This window comes from Raphanus sativus, chromosome 9 (genome assembly GCF_000801105.2).
Source record: "Raphanus sativus cultivar WK10039 chromosome 9, ASM80110v3, whole genome shotgun sequence".
Classification (NCBI taxonomy): domain Eukaryota; kingdom Viridiplantae; phylum Streptophyta; class Magnoliopsida; order Brassicales; family Brassicaceae; genus Raphanus; species Raphanus sativus.
Window position 1 is genome coordinate 3,969,586 of NC_079519.1, and position 12,838 is coordinate 3,982,423.

The 12,838-nt window shown below is 36.6% G+C and overlaps 3 protein-coding genes across 4 annotated transcripts; 1 reads left to right on the plus strand and 2 right to left on the minus strand.

Annotated features, from left to right (window-relative positions):
• The first annotated feature begins 2,514 nt into the window (after positions 1–2,514).
• On the plus strand, positions 2,515–5,169 carry LOC108823569 (tRNA-specific adenosine deaminase TAD3). Of its 2 annotated transcripts, none has more exons than XM_018596805.2 (10): positions 2,515–2,668; positions 2,928–3,029; positions 3,141–3,192; positions 3,292–3,368; positions 3,445–3,566; positions 3,666–3,748; positions 3,899–3,998; positions 4,108–4,539; positions 4,625–4,725; positions 4,822–5,169. In XM_018596805.2, the coding sequence occupies exons 2-10, from the start codon at positions 2,957–2,959 to the stop codon at positions 5,024–5,026; spliced, it is 1,245 nt and encodes a 414-aa protein (XP_018452307.1). In that variant the 5' UTR covers positions 2,515–2,668; positions 2,928–2,956; the 3' UTR covers positions 5,027–5,169. The 2 variants fall into 2 exon arrangements, with proteins under 2 accessions (XP_018452307.1, XP_018452308.1); XM_018596806.2 differs by having other exon boundaries at positions 2,538–2,668; positions 2,937–3,029.
• Positions 5,129–7,107, minus strand: LOC108823570 (glycerophosphodiester phosphodiesterase GDPD4). The gene is made up of 8 exons (XM_018596807.2): positions 6,793–7,107; positions 6,616–6,713; positions 6,475–6,535; positions 6,313–6,393; positions 6,134–6,226; positions 5,809–5,898; positions 5,586–5,713; positions 5,129–5,497 (listed from the first exon to the last, which is right to left on the minus strand). Exons 1-8 carry the CDS (start codon positions 7,060–7,062, stop codon positions 5,329–5,331), a joined length of 990 nt encoding a protein of 329 aa, XP_018452309.2. The 5' UTR covers positions 7,063–7,107; the 3' UTR covers positions 5,129–5,328.
• A 2,075-nt stretch (positions 7,108–9,182) lies between these two features.
• LOC108827826 (serine hydroxymethyltransferase 2, mitochondrial) lies at positions 9,183–12,827 on the minus strand. Its single transcript, XM_018601321.2, has 15 exons — positions 12,671–12,827; positions 12,536–12,586; positions 12,344–12,430; positions 12,043–12,164; positions 11,852–11,928; positions 11,568–11,692; positions 11,369–11,461; positions 11,179–11,271; positions 10,871–11,068; positions 10,687–10,791; positions 10,524–10,589; positions 10,310–10,387; positions 9,874–9,985; positions 9,601–9,711; positions 9,183–9,514 (listed from the first exon to the last, which is right to left on the minus strand). Exons 1-15 carry the CDS (start codon positions 12,740–12,742, stop codon positions 9,366–9,368), a joined length of 1,539 nt encoding a protein of 512 aa, XP_018456823.1. The 5' UTR covers positions 12,743–12,827; the 3' UTR covers positions 9,183–9,365.
• Positions 12,828–12,838: the final 11 nt, after the last annotated feature.

Sequence of the window (12,838 nt, forward strand, 5' to 3'; positions counted from 1 at the left end):
TGTTCAAAGATTTTAGAACCTCTGTTGTCTTCATTTCTCAAGATAATGAAGATTTTATGATGCTAATTCCACTAATCTAGTCACTATATGAAATTTTAGTAAATTAATTATTAAAAAATTAGAATGATTTCTATATACCAAGAAATATATTCTAGAATACATTAATTCAAATGTATAATGTGGTTAAAAAATTTTAAACTAAAGTGAAGGGTATAAACTTCAGTATACATAGTATTTACCGAAAACTCATTATTTTAGAAGGGGGTTAACCTACGGATTTTGGAAAATTTTCAAAAATTTTAAAATCTTGTTTTAGTGTATAGTTTCATCGAGCACTAACATAATATGATGTTCAAAGAGTTTAGAACCTCTGTTGTTTTCGTTTCTCAAGATAATGAAGATTTTATAATGCTAATTCCACTAATGTAGTCTGTATATGAAATTTTAGTAAACTAAATATTAAAAAAGTTATAATGATTCCTATATACCATGAAATATATTTTAGAATACATTAAGTTGGCTAGTGTTAAGAATGAACTCGGATTTAGCTGTTAGTCTGTTGTGGTAGTAAAGGTTTGTCGTACCATTTGGTCGATTGTAGGTGATTTAAGAGGTGGTCACTCCGAGTAATTGGGGTGATTCACTCTCACTGAGGTTCAAAAATGCTTTGAGTTAAGATTAGGTTGCGTTGGATCCATTCAAGTGATTCAGTGTGTTACTAGATCAACTCAATGCATTAGTGGTATGTCTCTTGTGGTCAAGTCTTTGTATCCATGATATTGGTGAAATGAATGTTGAAGTTAAGTTAAAAAAATAATAATAACTATAGCTTGATCCGCGCATCCGCGCGGGTTTTGATATTTATGTTTGTTTTAATAAATTTTTTATTGATATTTCAAATATATAAATTATTTGGATATTTTTAGGTTATTACGAATCTATCCGGACCCGAAAGGGTCCGACTTAAATTTCGTCTGGAAATTTATAATATTTGTATGAATTTTAATTTTAAAAACAAAAAACTGATATTAAAACAATTTGTTAATCGGCTTGAATTTTTGTCACAAATGAAGTAATTTCATTCAAACTTATGAAATTATTATGATTAACACGTAAAATAAATGATGTAAATTATTATAGTAAATACAATTAATGAAATAGTTAGGAAGAGTGAAAAATGAAAATATAATAAAACATTTTAAAATAGGTAAGTTGTGTTTAATGAAGTACTTTGTAATAAATTATGTCTAACTAATTAGAAAATACAATAAATGAAGTGGTTATAATTTGTTAAAAGTAGAATCAAAATCTGTAAATATCTATTTTAAAATAGGTAAGTATTATTTTGTACTGTTTCTGTTTTAAAAGAGTTGATAATAGTGATTACTCAAAGTGGGAAGGAGCTGTTGATGAAGACGGACGGACGCCTAGATATTATTTCTCAAACAAAATCACTTCTCAATTTCCATTATTGATTTGATAGAAACAAAAAATTTATATCAATTAGATTATGTGGAAGGAAGTGGAAGCTCTCTTGGTCAAAGTGGTTTGAGTAAGGGTTTAATTGCTTCTATACCGGAAGTCTGGAGATGACAGAGTGGTAGAATTGTCGGCTGTGAAATCATTTTTGTAATATTTTCATCATTGTAATAGCATAATTAATCGATAATAATCTACTCAGACGTTCAAAAAAAAAAGATTATGTGGAAGCACCGTAACCCAATGGTTAAGGTTTAAAGGCTTCTACACCTAGGTCTGAGGTTCAAATCTCAGACTATGCAGAATGCAGAAAATCCAGGTTTTAAATCCTCGAGAAAGCGGTTTATTAAACAATTATGCAGACAATGGAAGAAAAGTTTACAAGGAGTCTTCAATATGGTGCAAGCAAATCTGGTCAATAACAGATTTTCATAGGACTGGTCAGGAATAGATTTTCATAGGACTTGTCAGGAATAGATTTTCATAGGACGGCTCAAGTGATGCAGATAGGCGTAGATTTTTATAAAGCATATAGTATTGTCGGTTGTCGAATCGTCTATATAGTCTTTCGTATAATTGTAATATCATAATCAGTGTTCTAAAAAGCGGTCTAGGCGGCCGCCTAGGCGGCGTTTAAGCATTAGGCGTTACAAAACTGTGGCGATTACTCTTTAAACCGCCTAGATAATTATAATATTGTAATAATAAATAATATATAATTTATTATTCATAAATTATAATAATTAATATATTGTAATATATATTCTTACGAAAATAACTTTTATCATATATAATAATAGTTTTTACTATTATTAAGTATAAAGCATTATATATATTTAATATATTGTTATAATTTATAAACACCTACACCGCTTAACTAATAGTTTAGGCGTCCGTTTAGTCGTTTTAGGCGGTAGGCGTTAGATCGCCACCTGCTTAGCGCCTAGCGTTTTCTTGAACACTGATCATAATAAATCAACCTTAAAAAAATTAGATTATAGCTATCGTTAATTTCCCACTTTTTTATGGAACGAAATAAATTTGATAAATTTCCACAAAGATCAAACGGCGTCGTGGCGAGGGTGCTGCTCTCTCGTCCTCTCTTCAACCTTTTCATGAACTCTTTCCTTGTTTGAAACCCCTATTCTGTGTTCAAAAAAAAAAAACCCCTATTCATCCAAGCTCCACCGTAAGTTAATCCTATCTCTCTCTCGTATGATTTGATTTCTAGGATTATTGCATCTTAGTGAATGCTTTGTTTCGAATTTGATTTAACTTGTGAAGTCTATAATGCTGTTCATAAAATTCTTAGTCTCAATTATAACCTGCAAAGTTGAAGAATTTGGTTATTATAGTGATAAAAAGTTAAGACCTTTTTTGGTACCTCCTCTCTTTTGTCTCTCTCCTCACTTCTTATCTATATAATGTTGTTTTTTTTGCTAATGAAGTATCTGCAGTTCAGGCTGAGGTAAGGAATATGGATTCAGATACATGGGAGATCATCCATATACCTGATAAGCCTACATTCTCACCTGAGCATCAGCCTACTTGTATGCTTCTTTCAATCTCTCTTAGGATGGTTTCTCATTTTGGATTTGTTTTTCTTTTAAAGGTTCTTTCTTTTCAAAGCTTCTTCTGCTTGTGTGTTCTTTTGTTCACAGTGAAGGTGTTTGCGAGTGTAATCAAACCCAAGTTTGCCAATACTATTGTGAGGTTTGTCATTACTTGTTTCAATTCTGATGAATAAATCTCATGCTCATCAGTTTCTTCCAGTGAGAGAGAATTTTTCATTACTTTGCTATGATATGATAGGCAGTTATGTAAGATTGCTCCTCTAGAAGATCTTCGTCATGTAAAAAGGGTGCGGAAGAAGCTTCTTCCAGATCACGGTATCCCTCATTGTTAGTTTTGATACACCAAAAAGCATCAAAGTTATGAGGTCTTGATTGCAAACTTCTTGGACAGGTGAACCTCAGTTAACTGTCATCTTATGTCTAGCACCTGAGGACAACGATCATCTGAACGATATGCCACCTGATGTACTTAAACTTGTCGACCCGTATGAGTTGAGTCCTTTTATTACACAAGTGGGTGGTTGCTTTTTCTTGAAGACTTTTTGTGCAATTAGAACCGAGTCAAAGATCTTTTGCTCATTGATCTGATCTTTCTGTTATAACTATGATTAGGTTTGCAAATATGCTGCCGTGTCGAAAGAAGAGTGGGAAGAACAATGTAAAATATGGCCAACCTCGTTTCATCCCCCAACCTAGTATGCCTCTCATGTCTTTTCTTTACTCTTTACTTCTTTTAGAACAGCCCTACTTCTTAGTGAGTTCTATGTGTTCTCCTTGTGATAGCAGTAACATGTCTTCGTTTATAATGCTTGTGTTCACTAACTGTCGTCTTTTGCACTTGACAGCAATATAGATGGCATTGGTGGATTCAGTGAGGAGGACACACAATCAATCTGCAAGTTCATGAGAGTTGCTATTGATTTGGCCGTATCTGGTCATAAGCCAGTAAGTGTTTTGCTCCTTCCCTTTTAACTACATAATACTCCAGATATGAAGTTTTATTACTTGGAAAAAAAAGATGTTCATCGACTAAATTGCTGATGTATCTTTTCAGCTTGTAAATGCTGCAGTGATAGTTGATCCTTCGGTTAGGAAAATAATAGCTAGTGAAACTGATCAAGCATATCCATCCTCTGCTCCTCACGACATGACCAGCGCAGAGACCATATCTAATCACTGTCAGAGTATTGACAGAATGAGTAACGTTAGCTCGGAGATATGGTTAAACGGCATACTTGAGAAACTGAATGGTTCATTTTCTACTGTTGCTTGTCTGAATCCTTGGCACTGGAGTTTGCAGTCACATGACAGTGATAGCCAATGGCACCCTTTAACGCATGCTTCTATGGTTGCTATTGATTCTTCTTCCGCAAGAGATAGGTATCTGTTTCCCAACTCAACAGATAGTTTCATTCCTGATCATTCTCAGCCCTCAGATGCTGATTGTCCAGCTAAAAAACAGAAAACAAACAGTCACAGTCCAGAGGTACGTTCATTTAATCCAAGATATTTAAAAATGTTCTCCTTGTGCTCTGACTAGTAAAGCATACTCTCTTGATTCTCACCAATAGGTCTTAAATGGCAACAAGGAAGCTCTTAGAGATCCTTCAATAGAAAAGCCTTACCTCTGCACCGGTTATGACATTTTCTTGGTTTGGGAGCCTTGTACAATGTGAGTTTCTACATACATATATGCATTACCCTTCTTAACAAGAGCAAGTTTGGGAATCTTATAAAATTGTGAATTGTGTTCCTGTGTATATATAAGGTGTGCTATGGCGCTTGTGCATCAAAGAATAAAACGAATCTTCTATGCTTTTCCAAACCCCACAGCAGGCGGTCTCGGAAGTGTTTATAGACTGCAAGGAGAAAAGAGTTTAAATCACCACTATGCAGTGTTCAGAGTTTTGCTGCCAGGGGGTGCCCATAATGCACTACATCAACATCTTAAACACGTTACAGCCGAGTCATGATGATTGTATTACAAGTTCTGATTTAGTAAGCTGCTTCTTTGTTCTTAACTTGTTTTTTACTATGTAGTTGTCAGAAAACCTGTATTTTAGGGAAACAACATAAACGTGAAAGAACTTTATAAGAAACTTATTTTTACTGGTTAGATGTGAGTTTCTTAATCATACTAAAATCTTTAAGAAGCTTGAGCTTTATGAATCGTATTAAGAATATGCAATAGGCTGATGTCAAACTGAGATATGGAACTTGAAGCCGAAAGGTGATTCCAAATATCAATTCTCTGTTGCTTGAACCAGAAATTTTATCATGTCCGTATTGAAAAGCCTTCTTCAAGACATTCTGTTCTAAGATCTTCCATGAGACCCTGAAACATAACTGGATTGCTCGTAACAACTGCATCCACGCCTAAGTGAAGCATCCTTTTCATTGGATCAGCCTCATCGACAGTCCAAGCGTAAACCTCTTTCTTTCTCCTGTTCATGGGATCGAGTAAGGTTGTGTAAGCACAGGGTAAATGAGCGGTCGTGTGTTAGTTGAAAATTTTGGACTTCCTTTGCTTACCGATGCACAACTGTCATCAAGTTTTCATCAATCAGGGGATGATAGACTCCCACAACACTAGCTCCCTTCATTCTCAGTAGTTTACTTCTCACTCCAGTCAAAGGATCCACCATCACAATGTATCCCACCTGCCAAGAGAAGAAAACAAAAAAGTCCAATCACATTTCACAGGGAATGAATCCAAACTTGTCTATCCGATCCTCACAATTCATAATCTACTTACAGTAAGATGTGGTGCTCGTCTGATAAGGTCCCTAGCCAAGGTGTCGCTTTTGGCCCATACGATGCAATTCTTGCACCGCGATCTCTCAATCTAACAACAACAAAACCAATTAAATTAGAGACAAAAGCATCAACAATGATCCATGCTATGTTTTTATAACAGCACTTCTAGTTCTGTGTGTACAAAGATACAAGGAGAGAGCTTGTTTCAAGAAAACTCATAAGTAATCAAAAACCTTATTTGTATATTGCAAACATTTGATAATGAGGCAAACAAAGATGTAAGGCTTTGATAGGCACACAAAAAAAAAGCTGCTAGTACTTACAACAGAGAGAATGTCTAGTGCGAGCCCCTTTTCATACATTGGCGGTCCTACTTTAGCATCAAGAATCACCTGACCGACTGAATTTGATATCAACTACATAATTGAAGATAAAGATTAATCTCAGCCACTTGTTACTACTGAGCAGCAATCACAAAGCAAACCACGAGAAGATATTATACCGCTAAAGCATCTTCAAGAGTAGGAATCCTACGATTGTCCAAGGTCCCTTTAACAATCTGCGAGACATCGAGTTCCTTGATCTGCCACAAAAACGCACTTTAAGAAAAAAAAAACTGGAGGCAAAGGAGGTGCACAAAGCTTTATTCCAGAGACAATGAGACCTGTTTCATACTCAGATCTCCGACTTGCACAGAAGAGTTACGAGCTATACGCTGCAGATCCCTGACTGTGCAATGTGATCACGCAATGAAGAACATCATCTCCGATGATGAGAATCAAAAACAGAGAAGAGGAATGTAAACCTGTTGTGGAGAGCGAATAGAACACCATCGGAGGAACGAGAAACATCTACTTCGATGCAATCAACACGAGAACCAATCGCGTAACTATAAGCATCCATCTGCCCCAATAGAGAGAATAAGAGTTTGAGCAATGATCCATCCGATTCGAGAAGTAGCGTGTGTAATATAATTACATACAGTGTTGGGGAAAGCTAAGGTGGAATCGCCGCCGTGAGCGCAGACGCGTGGAGGATGCTGAAGCCAATCGCACTTCTTCGCGGCGATCTGGCGGATCCGTCGGAGCTTGAAGTGGAAGAAGAGAGGAGGGACGATTGCTAAGAACACCACTGCGAATAGAATCATTCTCTTTAGTTTTCTCGAATAGAGCGGTCTGAAGAGAAGAAGACGGCGGCGAGTTCCTCCGCCGTCGAGTGGCCGTCTCCTCTGTCGCCACTCGAAGAGAGCCATTTGGTTGTCACTTGTCAGATGAGAGAGAGAGAGAGAGAGAGAGAGAGTGAGTGAGTTTATTTATTAGGATTGGAAAATTTGACCAATCCCCATCAAACTTGTGTCTTTTGTTATTTTATAATTGTAAAAAAACATAATGAGGAAAATTTAACATTTCAATAGATTTCATTACCTGTTTTCTAAGTTACTCCTTCCATTTTAAAACGATCCATTTAAAACATAAATTGTTTCAAAAATATAAATTTTCATGTATTTTTTATTTAATAATGATAATTGTAAATTTTGAAGAAGAAATAACTTACGTTTTTTTTAATTTTTATTGGAATATAGATTATAGGAAATATTTAATCACAAAATAATATTTTTATAATCAAAACATTCATTCTGAAACGAAGAATATTAGTTACTCATAAATCTAATTTTCAGATTTTATCCTCACCCATTTATAGACATTTTATTTGACCGGTTTGCTGAATGTCAAAGTTGTTATGAGCTAAAAACAATTTGTTATTTGGAGATCATTTAATAACATTCAATAGATTACTATTTTCTCAACTATTGTTACTCATAAACTTGATATTTTATGTTAACAGGATCTTGGAGATGAAACCGGTGTTTGAGCAGGATGATTACTGGATTTGGCTGCACAATAAATATGGCTGCTATTCAGTAAAGTCTGGTTACTGGTTCATTAACAGCTTTGTAAGAAGAGAGGAAATTAGACGGGCTGAAGCTCGCCCATCTATAAATGATTTGAAAGCTGAGGTCTGGAAAGTTCAAACGCCGCCTAAGATCAAAACTTTTATGTGGAGAGCAATAAGCAATGCCATTCCAGTTGGAGAATTATTGGTGAAAAGAGGAATCAAGATGGACCCTGTTTGTCAAGCGTGTGGCTTCCAAGGTGAATCAATTAACCATATTATCTTTCAATGCTCAGTTGCAAGACAGGTATGGGCCCTGGCAAATGTTCCACACCTGGAACATGGGTTTGATGAGACCTCGCATTTTGCGAATTTCTACTCTCTTATGGTGATGATGAAAAACAAGGAGATCCCTGAAGAAGTGAGAAATGCGATCCCTTGGTTAGTATGGCATCTGTGGAAGTTTAGAAATGGCATCATCTTTGAGGCTAGGAGTAGAACTCCCACGGATGTGGTGACAAAGGCTTTGGAGGAAGCTGAGTTTTGGTTACTAGCGAAGAAAAATGAACAGAGGTTGGAGAAGGAGGAACATGAGGCAGTGGCGCTTGTCAAGAGGTCATGGTCATGTCCGCCGAGGGGTTGGATGAAAGGGAACATTGGAGTTGATTGGAACAAAGCTCAGGCTAATGTGGGGCAGCATGGGTAGTTCGAGATGACTTGGGGAAAGTGATACTGCATAGTAGGCGTGCATTCTTCAATGTTCGTTCACTGGATGAGGCCAAGTATCAGTCACTCATTTGGGTTCTGGAAAGCTTCCATAGTCATCATCTTAATCGAATTATCATTGCGTTGGATGATTCTATCTTGCCACAGGTTATATCAAGACCAAGAGCTTGGCCAAACTTCAAAGGCCAACATGCTGAGCTGATGGAGAGACTGAAAAAGATTGAATAGTGGAGGGTCGTAAATGAAGAGAGGGCAACAAACAGAGGAGCTTTCATCATAGCTCAAAGTGTTCTTAGAAGTGGCTATATGCAATCATATGTTGCTGCAGGTGTTCCTTTTTGGCTTAAAGAACTCTTTGAGAATGAAGAAACTCTTTCCTCTATTGGTATTGGGATCTCTGGCACCTAGTTATAAACTTTTGGGGGTGGATTATGGCTTCTCTGCTGTGGGTGATGGAAATGGCTTAATTTTTTGGGTAAATAGAATGCTTCTCTATTAAGAATGCATGACTTGTTTGTTTTCTTCTCTTGAAGAATGCTTGTAACCAAACTTTTAGCTCGTTTGAGCAAGGAAATTAAAAGATCAGATGACAAAAAAAAAAAAAAAAAAAACTTGATACTTTCTTTCTTTCTTTTTTTTGTAACACTTCTCTTTGTTTTTTATAAAGCCCTTTCTCAAGAAAAAAAAACACTTCGCTTTGTGACACATTTGATATTCATTTTCACAAATGTAGGTATAATTTTGCATTCACAATATATAAAACCCCTTTTATTCTCATCTGTTCAATATCTGAAAAGTAATGAGTAAAATGTAAAAAAGGAAAATCAAAAGAGGTAGCAAATGAAATCATTACAACTAAGAACTTCATTGTATCTCTTAGGAACCATTGTGAATGCTTTGTGGAAACGTGTGTCGATTCATTTCGATGAATCAAAACTACTCTTTGTATCGCATAGTCTCTTTCTCGAACCCAATCGTTGGAAACTGTTTAGCATACTCTTCAACCATCTCACGCAGCTTTGCCATCTCTGACTTTAGTTTCTCATTTGTTTGCATTGTTGCTACAAAGTCCTTCAGCTTTGTTCCTGCAAATACATTATCTCCCCCCTTAACTTTCAGAGAGCATGCATGACACAAAAGACCAACAGAGACGACTTATGTATATATATACCTTGCGACTCTGCCTTGATCTTCAAGGCTATCTTGACGGCTATATCAAAGTATTCCGCCACTTTTGCAAAATCTTCCTCAATGAACCCTCTTGATGTGAGAGCTGGTGTTCCTGTATGAAGGAACATGTACGATAATGTCGTCACCAGTTTTTTTTTTATCACAGCTAAGATAGAATTTCAAAACTAGTAAGTGCCAAGAAGCATGGACATTTACTACTCATACTACATATACTAACACATTACTTCTTCCAGAGTTCTTTTAAGAGTCTTACCCATACGGATGCCACCTGGAACCATGGCGGAAACATCACCTGGAACCGTATTCTTATTTGCTGCAATATGTACTGATTCTAATACTTTCTCCACTCTTGATCCATCTATTCCCTGCAAAAATCAGTTTCAACTATCATCCATTAGCAGAGAAACTTAGCGACACTATGCACTGCTTAATGAGGTCAGCAAATCGTCAGTCAGAGAAATGAAATCACACATCATGAAATCACACAATATATATGAAATCACACAATATATATGAGAAGCAAGAAATCATAACTGATTTAGTTCACCGTAGTAAAACTAAATCTTGCGAGTTAAAATAATGATCTCTAAATCACCACCTTTTTATGCAAACATATAAGTCGAAAGCAAGCAAGCATTTCCATCTAGACATTAAAGGGTACATACACTGAAAGATAGAAAGAGAAATACCTTATTTTTCAAGTTCACCAAGACTAAATGATTGTCAGTGCCTCCAGAGACTAAGTCATATCCTTTTGATAGCAAAGACTGCAATTACAAGCCATTTCACAAACAAAAAAAGTGAGATGATTATAGTAGGCCTTAATACTCAGGTGTTACAAACATGGCAAGGATATTTGAGTCATATCAACTACGAATACGACAATCAGCAAACACATCTCACATCTGCAAACTTTGAGCAATTACTGAGTACTTGATCCTGGTAGGCCTTATACTCTGGCGTTTTCACCTGCAATGCAGTAAATCGGAAGTCAAAAAAGCTCATGTGTATATAAATTGGACAATAGAACATAATTTCATTAAAAGGAAAGTTATGATGACCGAACCTGCTTCAGAGTAACTGCTAGACCTGTTATAGTGTGATTATGTGGACCACCTTGCAGTCCAGGGAAGACAGCTGCGTTAATTCTGTCCTCATAGTCATACATGACCTGCCATGTACAGAGATACAAACGACATATGATCAAATACAAGGACAATTAAGTCACAAATATGACTTGAAATTCTCACCTCTTTGCCTTGTTTGTTAACCTCTTTCAACCCCTTCCTAAAGAATATCATAGCCCCTCTGGGACCTCGGAGAGATTTGTGAGTAGTAGTCGTAACAACATCTGCATACTCAAAAGGAGAAGGAATAACGCCAGCAGCAACCAACCCACTAATGTGAGCCATATCAGCCAGCATGACCGCCTTTTGCTTGTCACAAACCTGCAATGTTTGTCGTGCGTAATTTTGAAAAGTGCAATCCGCATTTACGTACCATGCAAATTTTGGTAGCTATACTTCACACTCGAAGAGTTGAAGAAAATACACTTTACCTTGCGAATACGTGCATAGTCATATAGACGAGCATAAGCACTTGCACCGGCAACAATAAGTTTGGGTCTGAAAAGCACCGCACTTTTTTCTAGCTGCAGAATGATTATAACAACATGTGTCTCAATGGTAATATTTTTTAAAGATAAAACTGTTTAAGCATTAAGCTAAGGTTGCTATCAACGACCAAACCTGGTCGTAATCAATGTAGCCAGTGCTCTCATCCAATCTGTATGGCATTGTCTCAAAGAAGATGGATACAGCAGATATTTTCTTCGTGTCAGTCTGCACAGGAGCAATTAAAAAGAGGAGGAAAATGATACATGGAGATGAGTGATGAAGCTGAAAAGATGACGAATGCTATAGAGATTATATATTCTAAGGTACTTACCTGATAACCATGAGAAAGATGTCCACCATGAGGCAAGTCAAGTGCCATGATTCTTTCATGAGGTTTCAGTAGTGCGGTGTAAACTTGGAAGTTAGCTGGTGATCCTGATAAAGACTGCACATTGACTACAAAAACAAAAAGAAAGAGTAGAACTCATCTTATAAGTGTGGACATCTGTGAAGAAGTTGGTTTCTACTAGAATGTGTTTAACGATGGCTAAGTTAGATATAAAAGATTCGCTGTTAAACAAAGAATTGGCATATGCATAAAGTTCGTAGGTGTACCTCCCCATTTGGAAGGATCTAGCTGAAAAGCTTCTAGTGCGCGCTTTTGACATAATGACTCAGCCATGTCAATGTACCTAGTGTGACAAAGATGAAAATAATCTTGATACTAACAACAAAAGTGCAATCAAGTAGAATGTTTCTAACAATATCTAGAAAGTTAGCACTAAAGTAAAAGTAGAAATACATACTCGTTTCCTCCGTAGTATCTGGCACCAGGGTATCCTTCACTGTACTTGTTAGTCATAACAGAACCAACAGCTTCCATCACCGAGGCAGAGGTGAAGTTCTCTGACGGTATAAGTTCAAACCCCTGAAACCCTCACACAAACATCTCCAAAATCAATCTAAACTTCCACATTTGCAAGTGTTTTCTATTCTACTAATGGAATTAAGCAGACAAAAACTTTACAAAAAAAGAATAAGATTTGATCATCCAAATACACACCATGTTGACTTGAATAACATAGTAATTAAAAGCAAACATTATACCTTCCATTGCCTAGCCTTCTCGAGTTCGATGATATCAGCGATCTCTGGATCGACTTCTTCCAGAGGTGCATTCAGCTGCTTTACCCACTGATCAAAAGAAACAAATGTGTGATAAGACGCAATCTGATCCAATTGCTATGAATGTTACATATATATATATATATATAAAACCAATAGAATTGTTTTTTTTACACTGGAACGAGATCTCTCCGAGTCCGCCATAGTCGAGGTTGACAAAGAAGACTGAACATCAAAGTCATGAGCAACGAATCAGAATCAAACAAAACAAAGAGGGATTGAGATAAGCGTGAAAATAAGAATATTAACCATAGAACGGCCATTAGAGAATATGGGTTTCTTAAGGGAAGATGAGAGTCTGCGAAGAGCCAACGCCATCATCTTTCTCTCTCTCTCCTCTATCTCTCTTTCTCTTTCTCTGTGTCTGTGCGTTTGCAGCAATTGAAATAGGCACTGCCTCTGAAAAAAATGTGCGGC